Source organism: Oryzias latipes, chromosome 14 (assembly GCF_002234675.1).
Source record: "Oryzias latipes chromosome 14, ASM223467v1".
Taxonomy (NCBI): Eukaryota; Metazoa; Chordata; class Actinopteri; order Beloniformes; family Adrianichthyidae; genus Oryzias; species Oryzias latipes.
The window spans coordinates 23,381,188-23,408,704 of record NC_019872.2 but is presented as its reverse complement, the minus strand read 5'-3'; the positions used below and the strand labels follow the sequence as shown (position 1 = coordinate 23,408,704).

General features: G+C 41.7%; 3 protein-coding genes and 1 long non-coding RNA gene across 9 annotated transcripts in view; 3 read left to right on the top strand and 1 right to left on the bottom strand.

The window, feature by feature from the left end:
* The first annotated feature begins 708 nt into the window (after nt 1-708).
* On the top strand, nt 709-5,602 carry LOC101159038 (transcription initiation factor TFIID subunit 9). 2 transcript variants are annotated; one of them, XM_011483834.3, is made up of 7 exons: nt 709-826; nt 2,879-2,960; nt 3,212-3,348; nt 3,431-3,565; nt 4,277-4,355; nt 4,441-4,542; nt 4,837-5,602. In XM_011483834.3, the coding sequence occupies exons 1-7, from the start codon at nt 791-793 to the stop codon at nt 4,992-4,994; spliced, it is 729 nt and encodes a 242-aa protein (XP_011482136.1). In that variant the 5' UTR covers nt 709-790; the 3' UTR covers nt 4,995-5,602. The 2 variants fall into 2 exon arrangements, with proteins under 2 accessions (XP_011482136.1, XP_011482137.1); XM_011483835.3 differs by lacking the exon at nt 709-826 and adding an exon at nt 875-1,088.
* A 5,335-nt stretch (nt 5,603-10,937) lies between these two features.
* On the top strand, nt 10,938-22,452 carry LOC105355665. Of its 2 annotated transcripts, XM_023962846.1 has the most exons (6): nt 10,938-11,072; nt 13,490-13,588; nt 14,077-14,367; nt 16,545-16,673; nt 16,761-16,841; nt 20,533-22,452. In XM_023962846.1, exons 2-6 carry the CDS (start codon nt 13,528-13,530, stop codon nt 20,574-20,576), a joined length of 606 nt encoding a protein of 201 aa, XP_023818614.1. In that variant the 5' UTR covers nt 10,938-11,072; nt 13,490-13,527; the 3' UTR covers nt 20,577-22,452. The 2 variants fall into 2 exon arrangements, with proteins under 2 accessions (XP_023818614.1, XP_011482135.1); XM_011483833.3 differs by lacking the exon at nt 10,938-11,072 and having other exon boundaries at nt 11,756-13,588.
* Nucleotides 22,453-24,030: 1,578 nt separating this feature from the next.
* Nucleotides 24,031-27,517, top strand: part of LOC105355678 — a 35,920-nt gene continuing 32,433 nt past the window's right edge. For 2 of the 4 annotated variants that reach the window (XM_020709092.2, XM_011483876.3), the window contains exon 1: nt 24,033-24,166. The gene's annotated coding sequence lies outside the window, so the exon portion shown is untranslated. Of the gene's footprint in view, nt 24,167-27,517 lie in introns of all 4 variants that reach the window. The other 2 variants (XR_002291711.2, XM_020709091.2) reach the window with 2 other exon arrangements.
* LOC110016412 lies at nt 24,923-26,963 on the bottom strand. The gene is made up of 3 exons (XR_002291712.2): nt 26,752-26,963; nt 26,058-26,138; nt 24,923-25,979 (listed from the first exon to the last, which is right to left on the bottom strand). It is a non-coding gene; the product is annotated as an uncharacterized LOC110016412 (long non-coding RNA).

Below are 27,517 nucleotides of genomic sequence, written 5' to 3'. Positions count from 1 at the left end.
CCCATAACTTCATTGTATGACTCAACAGCTTTATTCCTCTATATTTACCGCAACTCTGTACATATCCCTTATTCTTAAAACTGGGCCCCATCACACAGGTGACCGTAACCACTGCAGGAACTGCAGGAGACTATGTTCTAAGTATGCTTTATTACTGTTATGATTATGATTACGGGGCTGCTCGCTCATATGTCTTTTAAACCAGTGCGGTGAGTGTTTTTGACTGTGCTTATGACACAGAATAAGCGGTTTTTAAGTAGAAAATGAAAAAGCATTTTGAAGTATTGATTTTTCATTTTTATTTTGAGTTATTTGATGCAGATTGATTTTGAAAATGAAAAAGTATTTCTCTTAATCCATTTTAATTGTTAAATTAGACATTTCTAACTGAAGTTTGCTACACATTTATCAGAGAACTTTTTGAAAATGAAATGTCTAATACTATTTTCATTATCATTTGAATTAAGTGACAGAATAAGCAGCGTTGAAGAAGACAATGAAAAAAGCATTTTGGCGAATTGCTTTTTCATTTTAATTTTGAGTAAAAAAATGCAGCTTAATTTTGAAAGTTAAAAAGCATTTCTGGTATTGAGTTTTATTTTTAATTATGCAACACAAATGCTTCCAGAAAATAATTTTTGGACTGTTTGTTTCTCAAAGGAGAGGTGAGGAGTTATTGCAGTTAAGCGTGTCACCTGTGGGGGCAGCATTCAGTCGGTGGGCGCAGCGGAGCTTCTTACGTAGGGTAAAATAAACGTAGAAGAAGAAAGGCGCTTCGGTGCACATTAAAATGTCATCTCCGAAAACTCTCCCTAAAGACGCCCAGGTAATCGTTATTCGGTGGCTTTTCTTAGCTTTCTTAGAAGCTGCAGGTTAAGGTAACTTCACCCCCATGCTGCCCGGAAACCCTGACTTTTGTTTTTTAGTCTGCAGCGCTGACATGTTAGCATGATGCTGCAGGCAGAGTTAACGTAGCCTCTCATGCTAACGCATTAGCCTTCGTGTGTTTAGCCCGCATTTCGTCAGCAAACATGAACGGATCTGTTGGGTATTGGATCGGAACCAACTGACTTTGAGTTCTGATACTTGTGAGTTATTGTAATTTTTTCCCCGCCCTCTTTCCAAACTCATCGGAACCTCGACTCCGACCTGGTTTCAGGACTTCCTGCGCTGAACTGGGAATCCGGTTTCTGTGCTTTGTGCTGCTAATGCATCCAATCTGTTCTCTACTTGTTCAGACGGAAGTTTTCCTGCAGCAAAACAAGTCTCCGCTTTTTGCACGAAACGACAGATCCAGCTAAAAAATACGAAGGTTTCAGTCGATTTTTGTTCGCAGGCACTTGTTCGGTTTCCTTATTTAGTTGTGAAATGTTTAGCAGTGTTGAAATGTTATTGTCAAATCAAATGTTGTGTCATGCTGTGTTTCCTTTGGCAGTGGGCTGCAGCAGAGTGGGCCAGAGCTTTATGCTCATAAATAATGATCCGTGGAACATGTGTCATCATCACACAGTAAAGTGTCAAATCTCAGCTCCTGATCATGAGCCGCAGGATTTCCTGGTCAGGTTTTAAACTGAGAAGACCTGTAAAGTAGATGTTTTTACAGAGTTTCAAGACCCACTCCAATTCAAATGGTGTTTTTTTTTAGCATGTCTTATTCTGATGATTGCAGACACGTATAAAGAAAAGTTAGTTAAAAGTTACATTTCTGAGCATTTCTTCATATTAAAAAAAGCTGCTTGAAAAACAGTGCATTTGTGATGTAGAGGACACAGGGGGCGGGACATTCCGATGCATCCACTTGCTGACAAGTGAGGAGCATTTCGGGCAGATAACTCGGGCAGTGCGTTTACTTGGTTACTCCCCTAGCTCGGTTCAGTTAATCAACTCACCTGTTCAGCGTCCTATTTAAGTCCAGGTGTGTGAGTTGTTCATCCTCCTTTACTGCAGCGCGTTTGTTGCCCCACCCTCCTCCCCGGTTTCCACCCGTGAGCTCCGTTAGGGGTAGTTATTACCCTAAAGTTAATGGAAATTTGTCCCATGAAATTGCATGGAGTCTTATGCCAAACTAGAAGAATGTGGAATGCCAAAAAAAGATGTGAAAATACATATTTTACTGCATGAGTTGTCTGACTGAAATAGATCTGTGTAAGTCTTTGTTTTGCTCGTCTGTGCTGGAATCTGGATTTAATCTGTACTTATGATTGCTCACTATTTTTTTTTTCACCAATAATGTTAGCAAGCATGATTCAGACTGGAGCGGAACAAGGAACAAATATGATTTTTTTTCAAACAGCATTATTTTATCTGCTCCTGTTTCACCATAATTTGAATAAAGAATTACTCAGAACTGCAATTTGATTCCTAAAGTTTTTTATGTTTTAAAAAAAGGCTTTAAAAAATTGTAAACCACCATTTTCATTGGAGTGGGTCTTTCATAACTTTATTTGTGAAAAGGAAGCGGCGTCGTTGCAACATTGGACAGCTATAGACTCCTGGTTTTTTGTTCTTGAAGGCTCTTCTGTTTCCTCGCTGTTTTTTTGTTAACTTTGCTGGCTTGGAGGTTTTAACTTAGCAGTTGGTGCAGTTGCTTTTAGAAGCAGAGGATGGATTTTCTACACGTGAGCGAGTGACCTGACATGCGTCAGCAATGAGTGGGGTGTGGAGAGAATCCAGCAGTAAAATTTCCTTCACAATCAAATTAGAAATTAAAGGGAAGAAATGTCAGTCGTGGCTTTTTTTTACTTTCTGCAGCGACATTGAAGCAGACGTGCTGCAGCATTAGGAGACGTTTGTCAGTGAGGGAACGCATGAACTTCACTGCAGTTCAGCCCCAGCAGAACCAGCATGTTTGATCTGACTGGCCTGTTCTGTGTTTCAGGTGATGATCCAGATCCTGAAGGACATGGGGATCACGGAGTATGAGCCACGGGTCATCAACCAGATGCTGGAGTTCACCTACAGTGAGTTGGACCTGAGCAGAACTGTTCTGGTTCTGAGCGTTTCTGGCAGTGAGCTGATGAGCTGAATGCTCATCCTCCTCACAGCCGCTCCTTATTTAAGAAGACTATCAGATTTTTCTGTCAGTTCTTCCTTTTTTAGTGTTAAAGTTCTTTACTACGATTATATTTCTACACGTTTGGTTTTCTACATCGTCCAGAAGATCCTGCAGAAATCATTTGATTTTTTTCAGTTATTTAGTTTTTCTCTTCAGGATATGTGACGACCATCATAGAAGACGCTAAGATCTATGCCACTCACGCCAAGAAGTCCACGGTGGACGCCGATGACATCAAATTGGCCATCCAGTGCAGAATGGACCAGTCGTTCACCTCGCCTCCGCCGCGAGACGTCAGTGTGCTCCCAGGCTCTGACAAGCTGAGACCAGAACAAAAGTTCTTCCGCACGTCTCACGCTCTCTGTGTTCTTACAGTTCCTCCTGGAGGTCGCTCGGCAGAAGAACCAGACCCCCCTCCCTCTCATCAAACCGTACTGCGGCCCGCGGCTCCCCCCCGACCGTTACTGTCTCACGGCGCCCAACTACAGGCTGAAGTCCATCCAGAAGAAGGTGGGTGTCCTTCACCCCATCTGTCTGACGCTTCATTGAGAGCCAGCATTCTCCCTGACCGACTTCTCTTAGAAAAGAACCACAAAAGAGCGTGTTTAGAAAACTTCAACAGGTGAATGTGGCTTATGCGGTCTTTACTAGGCCACAGTGGCTGGACGACACGCCCAAAACATTAGATTGAACCTTTTAAACTATTTTTTTCTCCTTTCCTTTTACCTTCTCAAACAAAAAATACAAATTAAATTACAAATATTTAACAAAACGGATTTTATTTTTTCTTTTGGGAGTTGGCCTGAACACAAAGTGCCACTAAATAAAGCTGTAAAGAGTTTGTAAAACAATATGACAGATGTTTCGTGAGGTGCTGCCAGCTTGACCATCTCGAAGAGAGAAAATCAAATCTGTTTTAGTAGCAGCAGCCTATAAACACATTTTGCAGCGTGTGGTTTGTTGCTCAAACGTTTGAAGTCACAAAACCGAACCAGTTCCACAGAACGGAAGAAACCGTTCCTGTTTTAAGAACCGATATCATTGCCTTGGGGAATCGTATGTTTAGTGATCACAGCACGACATCGGTCTCATCTGAACCGTGATCCACACCTCTTCTGTGAGCACGCCGCGCTACGGTTCATGTCATGACACGATCGCAGCAGACAAACCCAGCGGACACCGAGGTCAGACCGACTCCTCTGACCCCTTCCTTCCCTCCAGGTATCGTCAGCTGGCAGGATATCCGTGCCTCGCCTCAGCGTCGGCGCCGTCTCCAGCAGGCCCTCCACCCCCACCATCGGTGAGTTCTGGCACAGCCGTCGACTTGCAGGGGGTCAGATGGAACCGGCCTCGTCCGTTTGTGCTGACCGTCATTTCTGCCACAGGAACGCCATCTGCCGCCAAAGCTGGAACTCCAGTTTCTCTAACGGGTCAGAGGTTCACCGTTCAGATCCCCCCCTCCTCCCAGACCAACGTCAGCAAAACCAGTAAGAAGCTGCTCTTTCTGATCATTCCTCCACAACTCGAAGCTGGTCTCCCGTCAGACTGAAGGAGGCGCTCTTGCACTATAGACCTGCTGTGTACGCGTGTAATATTTCTGTCTGAAGCACTCACATGCACATACGTGTAAAGACGCACATACGTGTAAAGATGCACACACGTGTAAAGATGCACACACTCTTTATTTACAGAAACATTTGCTGTGGCAAAACGGAAGTTTTAGCAAAAAAAACATCAATCGTGTTTCGTCTGTGGTTTGAACTCGGATGTTTGTTTTGCAGCGACGCCGTTCACGCCCACCGTCTCCAACGTGCTCATCAACCCGTCTCTGATTGGCTCCAAGAACATCCTCATCACAACCAATATGGTGTCGCAGAGCGCCGCCGCAGACTCTCTGAAGAGAAAGCACGAGGATGACGACGACTATGACGCTTTATGACGGCCCAGCTGCCGTCTGCAGCAGCGAGAACCGACCCGCTCCAGGCCGGCTAGAACCCCTTGTTGGTAGTCTGTAGAATCCTGCTCCTGTCCTTCCCTCAAGCGCGCCGAACGCGAGCAGCTATGTGGTCTGAGCTTCCTGTTGGGAGTCTGTCCTCCTTGAAGATCAGGTCTGGTTCAGTTGGAACAGAATCTTCCATCCCTGGCTGAGTCTGGAGCAGCTGCCGAAAACCTGCAGCAGCTTCACAGCTGAGTCAATAATCCCGAAAACGTTGTCCTCTCTGTGTCACAATCCAGTTCTGTCAACATCAACAACAACCCCCCCCCCCCATGGTTCTTTTTAATGTTTCCAGCCTGGATGCTTAGAGTTCTGCTGCAGCCATGAGCAAAACGGCAGATGTTTGATCTTCTTCAAATCTTTGAAGCCCCACCCCTTTTGTGGAACCTGAACACGCCCAAAAGTGCAGGATAATGTGGAAACTGATCCTGCTTGAAATGTAGTCATCTAATATGGAAAAACAAAGTAAGATTCTTAACCCTCTGATGGCCAGTATGTTTATATTAAACCTCTGTTTTATTGAATAAAAAACATGAATACTTGTCATGAAATCTGTTTGCTTATTTAGCTGAGTTAAAGATCGATGTGAACATTTATCATCAGGCATCCTAGTCATTTCTGTAAAGTCACAGTTGCACAATTTCTATCAAGCTAAACAGTGTAAAACTGCCTAAAAAGTATGTTTTTAGGCAGTATAACATAGATCAGATGGAACTTCCTTTGGCATTGTAGCTGCCATAGACTTCAAATAATGTCAATAACAGCATTGATAAGTTTGTTCATCAGTTCCTGTTCGAGGAACAAATGCATTACTCACAACAGGTTAGCCGTATGGTGGTGTTATTTACATCAGTACTTTTCCTTTTTCCTACATTCTGCCAAGTCACTTGGGGGCGGGGTCCGATTATCCAGTCTTCTCTGTGGCATTCAGGTCAGAGGTCATTGCTGGCCATTCCATATGAGGCACTCACCCTTCCTAAAGTCCTGCTGTGACAGTCCTGGCACCATGCGGTGGAGCGTTATCATCCATGAACAGGGAGTTGAGGGTGTGCTGGGGAAGCTGGGGGATGATGATGAGTACGTAGCGGCTGTGTGAGACGGCCTTGAGGTAAGACCATGCAGTGACGGGAGCATCTGCAATAGAAAAATCGGTTTTGTGATGCCTGCTCAGACTGTTGCACCTCCTGCACCAAAGCCAACCCTGTGAATGATGTGTCAGGTGTGAGATGGCATTTCATAAATGACATTGCATTTCTTGTGTTGCTCAATCTTGTCTTTTGGGTGAACCAGTAGTTGCCTGAGTGTTTTATATGGTTTAACTGGGGTGCTGATGTGATGTTTTTTCATGGTCCTTTGGATGCGTTCTGTTATTCCTCTGATGTGACCATTCCTTTGCTTTCTGTCTTCTTTCTCTGTTTCCTTGTATTTCCTCTGCCCCACCAGTTTTTGTCCCTTTTTTTATAGCCCATTGTGTTTGAAAAATGGGTAACACTTTATATTAAGATTCCTTAACAAGCTTTGTTAACACAATAACAAGCATTATAAATGAATTTATAGGGTGTTAGTAAGACATTTATTAGTACAATAAGTCTAATAAGGTTTATTAAATTACTTAGTTAACACATTTACAAGCATTATTATTAGGATGTTTTTAAGATGCTAATGATGCATTTACTGATATTATAGGTGCCTAACAAATGTGTCAGTGTTAATAAACTTAATAAGATTTATTAACAACCTTTGTTAACAAATTAAGAAGTATTATTATTGTTTGGGGTTCTAGTAAGATATATATTAGCATTATAGATGCCTGACACAAGCCTAAGTGTTCATAGGCTTAATAAGTTTTATTAACTAACTTAACAAATTAATAGGCTTTATTAATATGTCAAATGCTAAAGATTTGAACGATTTGTGTATATTTAGTCTGTTTTAATGTCATAAAGTTCTTTTTACAATCTTTATGCTTTGTGGTTGTTTGTGCTAAAAAACGTCCACACTTTAGATGAGGTGCTGCAAAACAATTAATAAACTATTAACAAAGTTAATTAATACATTTGTAAAGCTTATAAGCAGTTTAGTAATATGGATTTAGAAGACAATGCTCTGACTTTAGATGTTAATAAATCTTATTAACACTTTCAGGTATTTGCAAGACGTCTATAATGCTAATAAATATCTTACTAGCATCTGACACATTAATAAAGCCTATTAATTTGTTAAGTTAGTTTGTTAATGTGTTAAAGCTTGTTAAGGAATCTTAATATAAAGTGTTACCGAAAAATGCTTTAGTTTTTCACATTTCTATGCAATCGTTTTGTTCAACCCATGGAATAAAAGCTGAAAGTCTGCACTTCAATGGCATCTGAGTTGTTTTATTTAAAATTCACCGTGGTAATGTACAGAAACTAAATCAGAAAAAATGTTTCTCTGTCCAAATATTTATGGTCCTGACTGTAGGTGTAGCGGCGGAAAACGCCTTTTGGGGCAGGATGGAGGGCGTACCGGGATGTGAATAAATGCAGACACGGAGACGTGATTATCAGTGCTTTTGTAGAGCTTTTCAAAATAAATAAATCAGATCTCTAAACATCCTCCACGTCTCCCATGCATTGTAATAAGACATACAGAAATATGAAGTTATTTGCTGTAAATCCAAGTGTTGCTCACATATGTGTTCATGAATGACTTATCGCGTGAACAAAATATTATTTAATGGAATCAAATTAATTATTTCATGGAAACTAATTCATAATTTTGTGGAACAGTTTGGGATCTGCAACCTAAAGCTCCGGTGCCACATGCAGCTCTTTCATTCTTCCATTTTGGCTCTTTGGCATTGAAGAAAAACATTTAAATAATTTGAAACAATCAAGGATTTGCAGTTTTTGTCAGTTTATTTTAGTGTGTCAAGTTTTGTGGTGGTTTATGAGTAGAATAAGCTTTAAGCTCATATTCTGATCTTCTGATGCACAACAGTGTCTAGTTGCAGTTAAGAGATAAAACTCTTGAAATATAGAAATGTATTTACATGCATGGATTTTTGGGGGATTTTTCCCCAATGTTATCATATTCATATTTGACAGTAGGAGGAATAAAGCTGCACCAATGTCATAATGACGGAGAATATCATGTTTGACTTTCTTGCTTTTTTAATTCAAGTTAATCTTCTGCAGAATGTGGATCTTATTTGAGACCGGGTGTATTTTATATTGAAAGGACCTGGCATGTGCTACTGTCAAAAGTAAAAGTAATGAAAGATGTTATATAGAGAAACAATAACACCCACAATTCGATTAATATAAATATTTGAAAATTACGTTTAATAAAGGAAGGGTTCAATGAACACAAAGACATTAATAAAGATTTAATAAAGCCTGAGCCTCAGTCAGATGAAGGTGCCGGACACCTGGAAAACAGCATGTCTGGTTCCTGTCCCCAAGAAGACTGCACCCTCTGGACCTAGTGATTACCGCCCTGTTGCCCTCACGTCCCATGCAGCTAAAGTTCTGGAAAGGATTTTGTTGTCCCACCTGAGACCTCTGGTGAAACCATCTCTCGACCCACTTCAGTTTGCCTACCAGCCACGATTGGGGGTGGAGGATGCTGTTATTCACCTGCTGCAACGTGCTCACTCTCACCTGGATGGAGGGGGGGACACTGTGAGGGTCACATTCTTTGATTTCTCCAGTGCGTTCAACACCATCCAGCCCTGGTTACTGGGTGAGAAGCTGCAGCGGATGGGTGTGGGCGGCGCCTTAGTCTCCTGGATCATTGACTACTTGTCAGACAGGCCGCAGTTTGTCCGGCTGGGCGGTGTCCTGTCTGACGTGGTGACAAGCAGTGTGGGGGCCCCACAGGGAACTGTGCTCTCTCCCTTCCTGTTCACTTTATACACCAGTGACTTCCAGTACAACTCAGAGTCTTGCCATCTTCAGAAGTTCTCTGATGACTCTGCTGTTGTTGGCTGCATTAATGGTGGGTGGGAGGAGGAGTACAGGGATCTTGTGGATGAATTTGTGAGATGGTCTGGAGAAAACAACCTGCAGCTGAATGTGGAAAAGACCAGAGAGATGGTGATGGACTTCAGGAAGAAACCACCAGCTTCCCAGCCTCTCAGCATCCTTGGCAGAGATGTGGCAGAGGTAGAGGAGTACAAGTACTTGGTAGTAACCATCGACAACAGACTGAGCTGGAAGAGCAACAGCACTGCTGTGTACAAAAAGGCCAGCAGCAGACTCCATTTCCTGAGGAGGCTAAGGTCCTTCAACGTGTGCAGCAAGATGCTTGAAATATTCTACCAGTCTGTTGTGGCCAGCACTCTGTTCTTCTCGGTGGTCTGCTGGGGGGGCAGCATATCTGCTAGGGACAGCAATAGACTGAACAAACTGATCCGAAGAGCGGGCTCTGTAATTGGTTGCAAAATGGACACGTTTGAATCTGTGATGGAGAGGAGGACTTTAAATAAACTGGTATCCATCATGGATAATCCTGAGCATCCTCTCCATCCTGTACTGGACGGTCAGCGGAGCTCCTTCTCCAACAGACTAAGGCAGCTTCGCTGTCACACAAACCGCTTCAGGAGATCTTTCATTCCTCACTCCATTGGACTCTATAACTTGTCATCCATGTGCAATAGATAAAGTCATTTATGGTCCGTCTATTTTCTCTCTCCTGAGGTGGCATGCAATACGACTGTGCTAATTCACTGATGTTTCTTTCCGATTGATTGTTTTGGTTCTCTGTCATCTATTGTGTGTAAGTTTGTATCTTGAGCCTAACGCCGACGCTGCAACAACTGAATTTCCCAAGCTGGGATCAATAAAGTATCTTTATCTTATCTTATCTTATCTTAAAGTGAATTTTTCCTAACAGTAAAATGGGATTTTGCTGCTCTCGCTGGGTTATTTTGGCCAATACGAAACTGATCTAAATGGCTCATTTCGTGCTATAGTCTGTTTATAGCTTTCGCCTAAATGTTATTTTGGAGCCTTCTGAGCCGCTATGTACATTTTACATTCTTCTTTGGGTCGGTATGATTCTGCTAGGTTTATAAAAATGTGCTGATATTAAATATGAAACAATCAGTTCTCTGTAAATGAATGGAGTTTGTTTATCTGACTCTAAAAGAGTCCTGTTATCTATTTTAATGTGGTGTTTTTGTCAGTACTCACAGGTCAGTGTGTTTTTATTGACACACTGACTAGAAGTATCTTAACATTTCCCTATACGCTGCACAAAGACTGGCAATTCAACCAGTTACAGTTAAGGTTCAATTAGTTTCATAAATGAATGCACACAGTTAAGTAAATTGTCTGCTTTAATTTGATTTGAAATATTTATTCATGATAATTCCAGGCTCCCAAGTGGAAGGTGGGGCAGACCATTTCCAGAGTGGGGGAGCAGTGCATTATTTAGTTTTTTCCCCTAAGACTTTAACACGACTTAAGCGAACGATACTCTATCAGTAAGCGTCTAATTTGTAGTTTTGTAATGATACACGTGTTTAGTTTGATGTCAAATCTTTATGAGTTAAATTGTGCGGTAAGGATCAATGACTACCTCTGGGTGCAGAAGTATGGTGCTGCAGAAGCACCCACCCCACACTGTGCGGTTGGTTCACTCAGAAAAACGAAACACAAAGGATTACAGCAAGAGCTTATCTTTCATACTGTGGTTAAAGAGTAGCACCAAGTATGAATGTGCATGTGTGTGTTCTATGTGTTTGTTTGTTTGTGTGTGTGTTGTTTGTGTGAACTTCTGATTGGCTGAGCAGATCCCGGCCTGATCTTGATTGGTATTCTGCTGTTTCTGGTCTTGGGGGGGGGGGGGGGGGGGGGGGGGGGGGGGGGGGGGGGGCTGGTGAAGCTTCCTTTATTTGTTGAGTCGGGCAGACCTGAAGAGGCAGACAACAGTTCATCACCACTGATGAAGAGCTTCGCTCCAGATCTGACGTGTGGAAGCTGAATTCTGGTGGAACGCTGGTTTTGATCTGGAGGTTGTGCAGCTCAGCTGTCTGAGGTAGGCTGGAGAACAGTGTGGGTGTGTGACGGTAGAGGCGATGGATCGTGAGGACAAGGGCAACTTTTTCCCCCCTTCTGTTAAAAATTCAGTTTGTGTCAGAAAACCTTTGGCTGTCTGAACTGAAAATCAGAAGATTTTTTGATTGTTCTGGAGCATGAGGAACTATTACATTCAAGGTAGTCTCCAAACCTGCTCTGAGCAGCCAGTTTCACTTCTTAATTCTCTGCGAATGTCTGATTCTTTTTTTTTTTTTTTGAGCCAGGTCCTGGTTCTTCTTTTTTCTGGTCAGGGTTTTGTCCATTACATGTTCTGTATTTGGTGGCTGTTGTTGTTAATTTCTATAGAGCTATAATCTGGTACAAAGGATATTTTGTTTGACTAATGCTCCTGTCAAATAAACTAAAATAAAATGGCTGTTTGGGGAGAAGGTTAAAGATTATAAGGTGGTGTTTTTCGCAGTTCTACTGCTTCTTCAGTTTCCCATATTGAGGTCTTCACTGCTTTCCCCCGATACTACCTAACTTTAAATTGATTCTATGTTCTTTCTATAAAATGTGCGCATGTCACTCAGGTGTACACAATAATGACTGTGTGGGAGTCAGTGACGTGCGGTAAGGTTCTTGGCTGGTGAGGCACAGACATATGAACCCTACAGGGTAGCTTACTCACCATTTCATTTGCAACGGTTAAAATTTCATTTCTAAATTTGTTTTCCAGTTACAAACTGTAGCATAGAAAAAATATCCCCAAAAATTGTTATTATTGACTTATTTCTACTTATAAATGAATTCTGGGCGCTGCTCCTTCTGAAGAAACACATGGGTAACCTGTTTGTATACGTGTTTCTTTTCTTTCTGCAGTTTTAGAAGTCTCTCTGTGTCAATAGAGATCACTTCCAGAGACTAGTCTAAACAAATTCCAAACACGGCATCCTCCATTTAGAAAATGGTGCTAAACAATATTAAAGAAAAACTGGACAGCTGCAGTTGAATAGCTACCACTAATTCTATTATTTTTTAGCTGCGGTATCACATCCTCTGGGATCACCAGCGCCCTCTGCTTTGACACAGGCATACTGCGGGCTTCACCTTCGCATTTCTTGCAATACAAAATACTAAATGGGTCACAAACTTGCACTGATGTGATCAGACAGTTGGCAAAAAATTAAAAGACTGAAGTAAATAAAAATAGTGTATTTTATTACTATAGAAGGACTGAATCAGTTGCTACGGTTACATGGACAAAAGTAATTGGAATAAACGCCTGATCAGAACAAAAACGCGTCATGTAAATCCCCCGTTCGGAATACTCTGCCCCGATCAGATTCATTTGGATCAAGATTTCTTTCTGATTGACATAGGTGGGTTATGCTCATTGTTGATCCGATTGTGGTGCATGTAAACAGTTTATTCCAGTTGTGGATCACTACTGCTCTGGCTTTTGCGTCATCCGTAGATGGTGTGGCACTGCAGAAGACACAATCATAGCTTCGTGTTTGCAGGAAGGGAAGGGTGCTTTGTTGCGGTGTGCACTCCAGAGAAGGTTTCGGATCGTAGTCCGTCCGGCAGTCTGTGGGGTCTAAAGTGAATGTTAAAATTGGGGGGTGGGACCGGCGAGCGATGAGCCCGGATGCCCCCCTCCACCAGACCATCCCCACAAAATGAATCAAGGTGTCTAATATGCGAGTAAAAGTGGAATAGTGGGCAGGTGCCAACGTGACACTAAAGAGAGTCACCCCCGACCAGCCCCGCCAGCATATCCCACCCGTCTAATTCCCGGAGCCCTATGTGCATGTGTGCAACATTTGTTTGGGTGGGAGTGGGAAGGAGCAGGCGGATGGGTACATCGAGCAAGCCAGCTGCAGTAGGCGCCTCAACTCCCAAGGCGACCAGGCAGCCACGAGGCGGCCAGCCAGCCGCAGACAGAGGGCGAGACAGCGCCAGCGGAGAGAGACAGTCAGCAAGGAAGGGGCCGAGCGCTGCACCTGAGGGGCAGGAGGTCCAGCACCACCACTCATGTCACAATGATTTAATCCGATTGAAAGTGTGGCTTATGTTTACGTTTGTTATAATCGGGTGACGTTTTTCTGGGACCACTTCAATTTTAATCCAATCTTGGATCTGATCAACTAAATTTTTGTACATGTATTCGTGTATTTGAACTGGAAATTCGTAAATTCTCCACATTATTTTTTACCAAAGAAACATTGAAAACCCTTTTAGTAGAAAAAAGTATATTCATTTTTATTTTGTTTATGTATTTCTTAAGCTATATTCTGCCTCCCTTGACTGCATGTCACTGGTGTGAGTCTTTATATATGTGAATGCGTGGGAACACTTCAGTGTGTTTGTGTGTGGAGATTCCTTTGTCGACATGTCTGACCAGTAAAAGTTTCTTCTTCTTCTTCCTCACAGACAGGGTGGAGCCACAAGGAAACTGGGGCTACGATCTGATGGGGTTGATGTTTTGTAGATTCTGGTTGCTGGTCCTGATGATGATGTTGAAGAATGTAGGTCAGTTTTGAACACAGGGACATCTTACTATCACATTTTCCCTGAACATGTCGGAAGCAGAGGTTAAGGTAAATTAGCGTTGTTGGCTCACCAAGCCCCACCCATTATTCTTCAAAATAAAGCAAAGCAAAGAAAATAAAGAATCGGCCATTTTCATGTGAACAACACTATTCCACCATCAACTCTTCTAAACGGAAATGACTGAGTGGTATTACATCGATGGTAGAAATAACATGTGTCTATACCCCATTGTGGCTCTAAACATGACCGAAGGGCAGAGCAAACTCTTCTGAATTTACCCCTCCCATTTAATCTTCTGGGTAACTTAAGAGATTTCCAATAATACCTGTACTTGTTAATGATGTCAATTAGGCACCATAATGGTAAATTTTTTTTTCTACCTAAAAGCTGCTAAAACTTTCAGTGCACTACTCCTGTTGGACAGGTGAGGACCTGACAGCTTTTCTGTGTTTGATTTCTGACCCTAGCTACTTCAGTAAAGCTCATCAAAGTCACTGTGACCAGCGGTAAGAGCCTGGTGCTGTCTCCTGACCACCTGGAGGGAGTCAAAGAAGGCTGGGATTTCAGGTGGACCCACTCTCACTTGGTCCTCAACAACCGGACTACTGAGTGTCCACATGGACGCTGTGAGTTGCTGAAGAACGGATCTGTTAGATTCAGCCAAGTCCTGCTGGAGGACTCAGGAAACTACACCCTGGAGGTGTTTGATGACAAAGGAATACGCAAGAACAGGACTCGGTTCTTGGTGCAGGTGGATGGTAGGTGTTCTGCTCACACCATAGACTGGCCTCTTCACTTAGGGGTCAAGTTATCTTACAAAGCACATCTGAGCAATCCACAGGAGTTCTGTTTTCTGCATCCAAGTCCATACTGAGGTTTACTGACAGGAGGTCAGGAAACCTAAGGAAATGTTTATTCTACAATAAACTGTGAGGAAGTTATGGTAAATCCATCTGCTGTGGAGAATGGCAATCCTGAAACATAGGAACACCAGGACAGCATGAAGCTGATGTAAAAGTAGCTTACCCCGTGCCTGAGGGGCTCAACTACTGACAACAATCAACATCACACCTTCAACTTGCAGCTTCAGACTCATCACCCTATCTGACCCTCTCTTCACCTCCAGGACACTAATCAAACTCCTCCTTCAGGATCTCTCATGATGTAACAGCTTGACCTTGACCAAAATCTATAAGTCTAGCTCTCTTGAACACACAGGAGATCCACTTTTCTTCTGTCTATCGTGTCAACAAGCTCTCTTGTTTTTCCTGCCAAAGTCTTTACATTCAAAGTTCCCACTCAAAGACTGATCCTAACCCCACAGTCTATGAACACACTGATGTGAACCAGTAATAATAAAGAAAGTCTTCATATTTTCTCTTTTCTTTTCAATTTCACATTTGTATCTTAGCTGCTTCTTTGGTGCGCTCTTGACTCCTGTCCTCCTCTCAGGCGCTCGTCTTTCCTCCAAGCACCTGTTGCTGTGCTGTGGGGTCACTGACATTAAGGGGTCTCACCTCTGCCCATCTTTCATCCGTCCTGAGAAGCACTCTAGAGACCATCATCACTTCAGACTGAGGCTGATTGGTGGTGTGGGCATTGGAAACATATCTCACCTTAAAGCTCATGTCAAAAACTGTGTGCACCTTGTGTGGAAGAACTGTTGGATTATTAGTATAGGTTGCAAACCGTTTCATTTCTTTTAGCTGCATCGCATTAGTCTGCTCATTCGTCACTCTCGACAGCACCAAGTTAAAGGGCCTATGTCATGCAAAATCAACTTCTTTGAGCTTTAAGTGTATTATAATGTTAATTCCAAACTATAAACACTCCCAAAGCGGTATTTTTGATCCATTCATGCACAAAATGCACAACCATCTTTGCAAAATTTCAGATGTTTGTTTTCGTGGGTGAAACGCAGAAAGACTGCCGAGGCCGACTCTAGATTGACGTCATGAAATGGGCGGCACCCACAAGGAGAGAAAGAGTTCATAGATTAACTCGCCTTACTTCTGGGTAGGAAATTGAGCTGCAAAAATAACTAAAATTTCATTAAAAAATATTTTTTTAGTGTGCCACAGATAATGTATTATCATCCATATGGATATCTTACTCTGAAAGACTTGGGAAAAGCATGATATGGGCCCTTTAATGCATGCACACACATACGCACGCTGTCCATGGTTGTGTCCGAATTCCCGCCCTAACTTTATAACGAAAAACGATATAAATCCAAACTATAAATATGGATTTTAAAAGCAATTCGGTCACCACGCTCACTACTTTTTTTTTTTAAACGGCCGACATGATGTCATCGATTTAACAAAGTTAAAATACAATTAATATGAGCGTTTTGTTACGATTATTTATGAGTCCACTGTCTTCTGAAGATAAAAATGTTGATGGTTTATCAAAAAAATACATTTAAATATATATTTTTGGTAAGAAATGTTGCAATGCAATGCATTGTGGTCTATATTCGCCGATCTAGTAAGCATCGATGCACACTGGTTTTTCGCAGAGACTTCTGGGAAATTTCCAGGGAACTTGATTTTGGAATTGTAGATTCGGACAGCTCTAGAAAATGCCGAACGCAGTATACAGTGCCCTGTATAGGGATTAGGGTGGGATATTTGTACATACCCCATGTCTAATTTAACAGCTACCAAGTCCTAATTAAACAGCATGTGTGTAGATATGTTGTTCACTTCTTTGGAGAACTTGACAAATCGAGCTTTTAAGTTTGTGTTTGTAAAAGAAGTTAGGTTTTGGCACAGTTGCTACGTTCCTTTTGATCCATTTATTTCAGTTGATTTCTCTTTTTTTGGCACTTTGTGGTACTTTTTGGAGACACTGTGGTTCACAAGCAAACCTGTGTTATGAAGATGGTGCTCGGACAATAAACGGTAAAATCTTTGCTTAAAATCTTTCACAGTGTCTTCAGGTTCCAGGATTGAGAGGCCAGCCATGCTCTTGTGGCTCCTCCTGTTGTTCCCACTCATCAGCATCATCTTCTTCATCCTAAGGAGGATGAAGAAGAAGAACATGAAGAAGATGACCACAGGTAGCCCATCCAATCAGAACCAGACTGACTGAGGCAGCTGTTCTGCAGTTGAAGACTGACATAACTTTGTGGTCTGTATTCTTTTAGGCCAGAAAGAGAACAATGTCTATGTAGAGATGAAGAGTTGCAATGGCCACAAGGAGAAGCAAAGAGAAGAGTCTGTCTATGGTAATTGCGTACATACAATTCAATTCAATTCAATTCAATTTTATTTGTATAGCCCAAAATCACAACAACAGTCGTCTCGATGGGCTTCGAAGTAAAACATGAAATCAAAAGGATCACGAATACAAAGAGTTCAATAGGAAAATACTAAAAAGAACTAACAAACTGACTAAGCTATACTGGCATCCCTGCCCTTAGACCCCCCTTCGCGGTAAGGAAAAACTCCCAAAAAAACCGGATTCCGGAAAAAACGAAGAAACCTCAGGGGTGCCCACATGAAGGAGGGATCCTCCCCCAGGACGGACAGGCGATTTACCAGAAATCTTAGAGAAGAATTAACTTATCTAAATCTACAACTACATATATAAAAGTCCAGCAGACGAGCTTCATCCAGCCGTGGTTATCGGGACAGTCAAAGGCGCGAGTCGAGCCGGAGACAGGAACCACAGCCAGGTGTAGGAGCAGGAGCAGAGACGAGGTACTCGGTCAGGTACAGAGCAGAGACGAGCCAGAGATGAGCCAGAGGCAGGATCCACAGCCAGGTGTAGGAGCAGGAGCAAAGGCGAGGTAAACGGTCAGGAACTGGAGCACGGATGAGCCAACTGGAGTCTGGAAGCACTCCCACTCCCCAGGAGGGGAGAGGAAAAGAGGGACAATACATGAATCGCACTGCACCAAACAGAGGCATGGAGAACTAAATGATAAATTATGATCAAGAATAGAGGAGAGGAAGGGTAGAAGTAAAAAAGGAAAGAGGACAGAACCCCAGTGTACCATAGTTACCCCAGCTTCAACTTCTAGCAGCTAGTCTGACAATAAGCCTGTCCAAAGAGGAATGTTTTCAGTCTAGCTTTGAATGTAGAAACTGAGTCGGCCTCTCTTATATGAGCTGGGAGTTTATTCCATAAGACAGGGGCTTGGTGGCTAAACGCTCTACCTCCAACCGTACTTTTACTAATTCTAGGAACCACAAGCAGTCCTGCATTTTGCGAGCGAAGTGTTCTGATTGGTTGGTAAGGAAACTATGAGGTCCTTAATATAGGACGGGGCCATTCCATGTAAGGCCTTATAGGTTAACAGGAGGATCTTGAACTTAATTCTAGAATCAACTGGGAGCCAATGGAGCGAAACTAACACAGGAGTGATGTGATCTCTTCTGCTGGTTCCAGCTAACAATCTAGCTGCTGCGTTCTGAACAAGCTGGAGACTTCTTAAGGAACTCTTAGGACACGCTGCTAACAAGGAGTTACAGTAATCCAGCCTCGACGTAACAAATGCATGGATGAGTTTTTCAGCATCACTCTTAGAAAGTATATTTCTGATCTTAGCAATATTCCGCAGGTGAAAAAAGGCAGTTCTACATGCCTGAGATATGTGAGCCTTAAATGATAAATCCTGGTCAAGTAAAACCCCAAGGTTTCTAACTGTGGAATTGGGGGCTATACTTATACCATCCAGGGAGACTATCTGAGCAGACAGAGCATCTCTGAGGTTTTTAGGACCAAGTATAATGACCTCAGTTTTTTCTGGGTTCAAGAGGAGGTAATTAATTGTCATCCAGGTCTTGATGTCACTGATGCAGGCGTTCAGTTTCTCTATCTGGTCATTCTGGTCAGGCTTCATGGATAAATACAACTGCGTATCGTCGGCATAACAATGAAAATTAATGCTGTGTTTCCTGATTATGTTTCCTAGGGGTAACATATAAAGCGTAAACAGGATCGGTCCCAAGACTGAGCCCTGTGGGACTCCATAGTTGACTCGAGTGCACTGAGAGGAATGGCCATTTACATTAACGAACTGATACCTATCAGACAGATAGGATTTAAACCACTGGAGAGCAGATCCTCTGATCCCTATGTCCTGCTCTAATCTATGGAGTAAAATACCGTGGTCGATAGTGTCAAAGGCAGCACTGAGGTCCAACAGGACCAGAATAGAAAGTAGTCCCTTTTCTGAGGCCAATAACAAGTCATTAGAGACTCTAACTAGTGCAGTTTCCGTACTGTGGTGAGGTCTAAACCCCGACTGAAAGTCTTCAAAGTGGCTGTTGTCCTGTAGGTGGCAGTAAAGCTGCTTAACTACAACTCTTTCTAGGATTTTAGAAATAAAGGGCAGGTTTGATATCGGTCTATAGTTGGCCAAGATGCTAGGATCCAAACTGGGCTTTTTCAGAAGAGGTTTAACAACTGCATATTTAAAAGACTGTGGCACGTAACCCGTTTCCAGAGAGGCATTTATCATTGTTAATATGGAATCATTAATTAGGGGAAAAGTTTCTTTAAAAAGTCTAGTGGGAATTGGGTCTAACAGACACGTTGAGGATTTGGAGGACGTAATAATTGATGTTATTTCCGCTTGATCCACAGCAGTGAAGCAGTCTAATGTTACAGAGGTTTCTATGGATGCCTCCATTTCTACCGCTTCAGCCTGTTCTGGGCTGATAGTAGGAATAACTTGATTTAACTTATGTTTAATATTTGAGATTTTACTATCGAAAAATGTAAGAAAATCATCAGAGCTGAGAGAAACAGGAACATGTGGTTCTACTGAGCTCTGACTGCGAGTTAATTTAGCTATAGTGCTAAAAAGAAATCTTGGATTGTTTCCATTCTCTGATATTAAGGTTGAATAGTACTGGCTTCTAGCTCTACGCAGAGCTTTTTTATAATTTAATAGGCTATGTTTCCAGATATCCAGAGACTGCTCTGAACCGGAGCGGCGCCATTCTCTTTCCAACTTACGGGTTTCTCGTTTAAGAGAACGAGTTTCAGGGTTAAACCACGGTGCTACTCGGTTTTGTCTGACGAACTTAGGTTTCAAGGGGGCAACAACATCGAGTGTACTCCTGAGGGCTTGTAAGGCATCATTAACAAAGTGGTCATTTATACTAGGACTGATACTATGGGAGCTGGTCTCAGAGTATTTTCTCAGAATATCACTAAGTACTGGCTGAACTGTGTGTTTAAACTCAGACACAGAACGGTCAGTTAAGGTTCTTCTAAGCTGTTTCTTATTCACTGGGGCAGAAGGATGTTCCAGTGTAAGCTGGAAGGTAATCATAAAGTGATCAGAAATGATGGGGTTAAGAGGAAGGACACTCAGCTGGCTGATCTCTATCCCATGGGTCAAAGGTCATATTGATCTTGAATTTTCTTGGAATATGCCTGACATGGTAATGTGGATGTGTCTGAAAAAGAGCTATTTCACAATATCAACACTAATCAGTACATATTAAATCACATCAGACAGGTGTTGAGCCCAGTTGCATGTGATGTCAGTGCCACTGATGATAGTCCTTAGAAGTATTCGTATTGTGAACTTTTGGGTCGCCATGGATGCAGGGGCTGGATTTCCCCTGGTCATAATCTGTAATAGATCAGGTCATCAATAAGCAACACTTATTCTGTAAATGGTCAACAGCTTTCTTCTTGTTGCAGGATCTCTCCACAGTGTCTTGTATGTGTTGATGTTTCTCCAAATTCAAGATCACAAGAAAACATAAGAATGAACAAGAGCCTTAAAGTAATACACTATTATCCCATACATAATGATTTCAGCCGAGGAAGCGTTCAGCCTGATATTTCAATCTTGTTTCAAATGATGGGATTAAAGTCTGCAGCCAGGATTTTGTTGAAACTCTGAACTTTTTGCCTCCAGAACAGGTCTCTGACCTTTGCTCTTCTCTCTGCAGTTACCTGTCATCCTGCTGTGAAACAAGAAGACATATGTGCGTGACAAGAAATCAAAGCAGTTCAATTTCCATCTTTTTTTTTTTTGAATAATTAGCTAGAATCCAATGTTCAAACTGACTGCTGACCAAAATACAGATGAACCTTCAGCAGGAGATGGGCTGCATACATACTGAAAACAGACACCTTTCAGAATCATTACCAAGAGTTCCAGCTCATCAAAGAGACACAGCTTACTAAAGATGAAAGCAGCTGGTAAAAACGTGTGAACAAGTTTCATTTTCAGGTCGCATTTGAAGCTGCAGCCTCACTCTGCACACACACATTACACGCACACACATTACACAGTCCCAGCTGAAGATGGACTTTAGCGTTGTTCACACCGTTCAAACCATAATTCTTCGCCAAACTCCGGAAACCCCCTGCCACACCTCTCCACAACGCTCAAAATGCCCTGCTGCCAGACCGCCATGTCGCTCAAAACACGCCACACGGTCTCTGAATGCATCTGTACATTCACAGCACTAAACTGGACGCCCCTGATGCCTGAATTGTAAACACAGCTTCAGACTCCATGACTGCTGTTCTCTTTGTACCTGTTAAACTGATTTGGATTCAGTTAGGTTTGCTTCTAACTGTGCTTCAAACAGGAAATAAAAGTATCCCCCCACTGGTCAACACTGGAAAATTGAAATTTGATCTAGAAGGAAAAGAAAATTCTACATTAAAGTTTTTTTTTTAGTTTCTAGGCTAATTTAAAGCCTCAATTGGGTCAAACATATTTGGCTGATTTTACTCCGCCCACCTCCACAGTTTTCCAAACATGTACTGTTCAGCATGGCAACATAAAGGGACAGTTTGGTAGAGTCTGGCCATGGCTGCCCATTAAAAGGCACATCAGTTATCGCAGAAGTTTGACCTTTAAAGTGTTAAAAAAGGGATTTGAAACCCACACTGCTTCTGAGCAAAGTTACAGGTGTGCTACAGATGAAAGATGCTCAAAAAAAATCTCTGTTTTTAGATATTCACACCAACAAGTCTCAGATAAGCCAGCAAAACAGTGATAAGTATGATGCCCAGAAAAATGAGACAGTCAGCAGCAAGGAAGGGTGCCAATCCCGAGGGGCAGGAGGTCAAGCCCCACCAATCATGCCCCGACATTCCTAAGGACTAGCCGCAGCTCGTTCTTCCAGATTGAACTCTTAAACTGTTGCAAATCTCGTGAGCAAGAGACGTTCTCACCTGGACAAAAGAATTGCATTCTTGTGAGATTAATCATATTTGTCTGAACCTACTTCAGAAAAAAATCATAGAACTTTCTCTGGAAATAAAAATCAAATCACCTGTATTCCAAATTTCACAACCCATGAACAACAACAAAAATGATATCATAATAGTAGCCCTTACAGTTAATTTCAGGTCATTTTCAGTTCATTATAGGCAGAATGTCTTAAGGAGATGACTTGCTCACTCAATACAAAGGATTCAATAACATTCTGCTGATAGAGGCGTCTGAGATAAAAACAGGTACTAAGTATGATGCCCATCATCCTCAGAAGAGGAGATGTCACATAAGAAGAGGTGGAGAACAAAGCTCAGAGGAGCTCCATCATTATGATGAATGTGGTATTATCATCCTCTGGTTTATGACTTGAATAAATGTAATTCTTGATTTTCAAGCTTTTATCTTGAGAACTGATAGAAGGTTGTGTTTCTATAGTTGAAGCTTCTCTTTGATGCTGCCTGTTGAAAGCAGCATTCAGAAAAATCCCCTGAAGCATTGAGGAAAAACTGCCTCTTACTTCAAATAAATGTATGCACAAAGTGCCATTTTACAATTGAGGGCACATTAGTTTTTACTGTAAGGTCATGTGACTCAAAGCACTTTCCCTTTCATTGACCCTGGATTAATAGAACTTTAAAGTCCCACTCTGACCATCTTTTGATCTTTTTTCAAAGCTCAGACGAGGAAAACAAAGACGTTCATGGATCTATTTGTCTGCAAGTGGATGCATCAGAATGGAGCAGAGCAGGGAGCTTGTAGTCCGCTGATTGTAGCTTCTACGTAACAACTACAAGCTTTTTCCAATGACACTTTTTATCTGTTCTTGATTCACAACAATTTGAATAAAAATTAATAAGTAAAAATGCACTTTGAATCTTAATTTTCTTCATACATGTCCTCTATCATGTTAAAAACACCATTTTCATTGCAATTTCTCTCTAAGTTTAAAAGTATCAAATCTGCACCCGATGTGGAGCACATGCAGAGCAGCTGTAAAACAAACAAACTAAAAACTGCACATTCATTTCCATGTTTGGGAAGAATAAGAGCTGTAATCCCAGCTTCTCTTGAGATGTATTTCATTTCTTCTCAAAGTGCAGCAATGAAAAAATTGCTGACTGTTTGGTTAGCTGGCAGACTGGCAGGGAGAGCCTGGTAAAAACCAGTCTTATCAGCAGTCCCCACCAGAAATCCTGTCAATTTGGGGACGAAAGACCGGCAGGAACAGGCCAGAGGACAGCAGTGGCAAAGACAACCTGAAGAGGGAGACAGAGATCTGCCAAACCATGACACAATCATTAAAGTCATGTCAAACACCTGATTTCCAGATCAGGGCCAGACTCACCATCAAGCAAAGGTAGGAGATTGAACTCTTAAAATACTTGAAGAATTAATCCTTGTGCTACCCTAGGCACTTTAACATTGGGAGTGGGGTCATCTAGACCCCACTAGACAGTGCGCTGAACCTTTATTTTCTTCAATGATTTGTGATCTTCACTGGTGTCCATGGATTACATGAAATCTTTCCACCTTTATCCACCTTTGTCATGGGAAAACACGTCAATGGTCGTCTTGACCCCATAGGATAGATCAAGGGTTAAAATAACAGCCGTACCCATTATTTCTCATCTCTATCATGTGTGAATGTATGAATGGGTCTCCCTCTGTAAAGCGTTTTGGGCCTTCAGAGAAGGTAGTAAATCACTAATCACTAAATGAGCTGGGCTGAAAGTGAGCTGGTACAGCCCAGACTCCTATTTTTGCTCAGATTTTCTGCAAAGCTTTAAATGGCAGAAGAACAAAACCCTCTCAGCTGTCGCCCTCTCTGCCCGTGACTGCCTTTTGCTCCAGATCAAACTATAAATCAAATTGACTACATATTTCAATGTGTGGTGCTGCCTTGCATCCTCACAGAAAGTTCAGATCAGGTCTACACACGAGGAGGGTGGCGGAGAGGAAGTTCCTGCTTTATTCTCCAGCTCATGGTTCCTGTTTAGATGAACACCGGTAACAAGTCTGGGAAAACATTTTTTCTGATCTGAACTACACTGGGCGAAGTCATGGAAGGAAAGACGTTTTTGGAAAGTTCATTTGATTCAGTGTCTCCGGTTCTTATCAAAGTTTGGAACGGTAGTAGTAGAGTCCTGCTTCCTGTAAACCATGTGACCACAGCAGTTAATCCCCCCACCCCCTCCCTCACAGAGCGCCCCTTTAAAGCAGTGGGGAGGCAGAGAGTCCAGCAGCTCTGTTCAGGACTGTAAGAATGACACAGCAAGAATTTCTATAGGGTAAGAAAGGAGAGGATTCCTCTAATTCCTGCAGTCAAACTGAGTCTGGAAAAGTGATCTGAGGTCAGTCAGTCATTCTGACTTTAGTATGTCTATGCTTGAAGGGTAACTGTAACTGAAACCGGTCAGCATGCATGGCTATGGTGTCAAATTAGCGCCTAAAGTATTGCGCATCAAAACAGTGAAACCGTGCATCAAAACCTCAAATCTGCGAATCAAAATGCATAAATTGAGAACCAAAACCCACAATTTGCAACCAAAAGCTATAACCCAAAGCACAATCCTATTTCTCAGCTGTCGATTTGTTTTCTCGCCTTTCTGAAATCCTGTTTTTGAGTTGCACTTTTATTTTGAAATCATCTTTTTGAGTTGCGCTTTTATTTTTTGCGGTTTTGATTCTAAAACCTGTCGACACGTAAAAACAACGACATGTCAGTCAAGGGGAGGAGAGGCGGGACATCCCTGATATCCAGAAGCTCATTGGCTGCCGAATAACACCGAGTCTTACGTCAACAGACCAGTTTAGAATGTGCCGGTAAGTTTTTCATGTTTTTCATATCTTTTACTATATTAAACGATCAAACTTGAACTTTATTTAACCAGAGGACGCCAGCCCATTCAGATGAGGAGCTCCAGCAGTAGCTGCTAGTGAAAAAAGATGTTAGAAAGTTAGATGTTGCATGACAAACTATCACCATTGTTCTCCCGTGTTAGCATGCTAGCTAGCTCAATGCTAGCGGGGTTTCCAGCTCTTTTCATGACTTTTATGGATTAAACAAAGCCCATTTTTTACCACAGTGTCAGAATCGGTCATGTAAACCTGGGAATAATTGCCCGTGAATTGTCACTAGGGTTAATCAAATCGTTTTTTAAGAAGTACATTCATGTATAATTTATAAGGTTTCTCAATATTTCTCAATATTGTTGTAAGAAAGTGACACCTTTCCTAGTTTGGGATCAAGTTCATCCCGATTTAAAAAAAAAAAAAAAAATTATGATTCAGAAACACATCATTTATCTGAGGTACCAGAACAAATTTCCCACGTGTGGGATCAATAAAGTTTTTCTGATTCTGAACTGTAATCCCAGACCATTTTATTCTCAACCTTAAAGATTGCATGTTCACACAGGAAGTTAACTCTCACAATATGCAGCTACTGAGTATCATTTAAGGTATATATATGTATATATTCTCATTTTAACTTTCTTAAATACATTTTTCTTTGTGTGCAGGATGCTGTGGATATTGGACGACAGACTAACTTAAACCAGGCAGAGCAGGAAACTGTTGGAGTTGTTGTTCCCTCTGTGGCTTGTCCTCTCTCCTCTCAGACCTGTTCAACCCTTGTGGGACAATGGAAAACCATGACCAAGACATTAACATTTATGTACTGATCTATGCATGTTATCTCAGCAGGATGTAACAAAAACTAACAATATGAACAGATCTCATCTGTCTCACAAAATACTGCCCCCCTTAAGAAAATAAATGGCTAATAATCACCACTGGTATTTTGTAAAGCTTCATTTTTAATGTTTGACCATTAAATGTCTTTTGTACAAAAGACTGATGGTTTTGCAAATATCTTTGAAACAGAGTCAAGTGTATTAGATTGTGTGAAATTCTGAACCACAATTCAGAGAAATTAAAATAACTGTTTTTAAAACTCCTCAAAAGACTTGAGGTGGAAAAGTCACTGTTTTTGTGCAGGCACTGAGAAATGGGAAGCAGACAGTGTACCTGGGCATGTTGTCAATGCAATCATGGTCAAAATGGACAACTATTTTAAATGCTTCTCTTTCAGTTAACAGGAGATGTCTGTGAGCCTGCTGGACAGCCTTTGCATCACACCAGGGACGTCTTTGGGGCCTGCATCTGGAAAGAAACAAAAACAGCAAAGTTAATTAACCAAAAAAAGAAGAGAAAAATTAAGATTAAAATTGTTTTCATTACCTTAAAGAAGTTGTAGACATCCACGTCATAGCTGCCTCAGTATTCCTGCCTTTTTTTGTTATGGCATGCATAACAACGGCCCTTATAGAAAACAGACATACAGGAATAGTCCATTTTAAAACCAGCACCTAATTTAAAAGAAACTAATAATTCTAATGATGTCTAATACTGGAATAATTTTAAGGGGAATAAAGCACGTTTTTGCTGGTCTGCTACAATTTACTCTGCTCTGATTCACTCATACCAGAATTCTGCCGGTCTGCATAGGGCAGACGCATACATTTTGTAAATATGGCACAGCAATATGTTGCTCTGTTCAATAATTCCCTCTGTCTGTAAACCCTGAAAAACATTGAGAAACCTTATAGGTTATAAACTATTTGATTAATTCACGGGCAATTATTCCCAGGTTTACATGACCGATTCTGACACTGTGGTAAAAAATGGGCTTTGTTTAATCCGTAAAAGTCATGAAAAGAGCTGGAAACCCCGCTAGCATTGAGCTAGCTAGCATGCTAACACGGGAGAACAATGGTGATAGTTTGTCATGCAACATTTAACTTTCTAACATCTTTTTTCACTAGCAGCTACTGCTGGAGCTCCTCATCTGAATGGGCTGGCGTCCTCTGGTTAAATAAAGTACAACTTTGATCGTTTAATATAGTAAAAGATATGAAAAACATGAAAAACTTACCGGCACATTCTAAACTGGTCTGTTGACGGAAGACTCGGTGTTATTCGGCAGCCAATGAGCTTCTGGATATCAGGGATGTCCCGCCTCTCTTCGCCTTGACTGACATGTCGTTGTTTTTACGTGTCGACAGGTTTTAGAATCAAAACCGCAAAAAATAAAAGCGCAACTCAAAAAATAAAAGCGCAACTCAAAAAGATAATTTCAAAATAAAAGTGCAACTCAAAAACAAGATTTCAGAAAGGCGAGAAAACAAATCGGCAGCTGAGAAATAGGATTGTGCTTTGGGTTATAGCTTTTGGTTGCAAATTGTGGGTTTTGGTTCTCAGTTTATGCATTTTGATCCGCAGATTTGAGGTTTTGATGCACGGTTTTACTGTTTTGATGCGCAATACTTTAGGCGCTGATTTGACACCATACACGTCCTTCTTACAAACAAAAATATTATAGGTGGAGTTTAGTGATTTCTCAGTGAATCTGTATTAGACAGAAAGGCAGTCGTGTAGGAATTTACCACTTATTTCTCAGGAATAAAAGTGGTTCCTTTCCTGGCAAGGGGAGACAAGTAATCAGAAACTGGCTGTTTTTTTCACAAGGAGAATTCATTTATGAGTTCAGAGCTACTTTAAATAACGGTCAGATTTTGCAGTGGGGGTTATTTGCACTTCTGGATGTCATCACACTTCCTCTTGTGGATTTACAATACATCCTTTTACGCCATTAAGCTTTGAAAACTACTGTATAAACAAAACAGGATAAAGCATTTCAG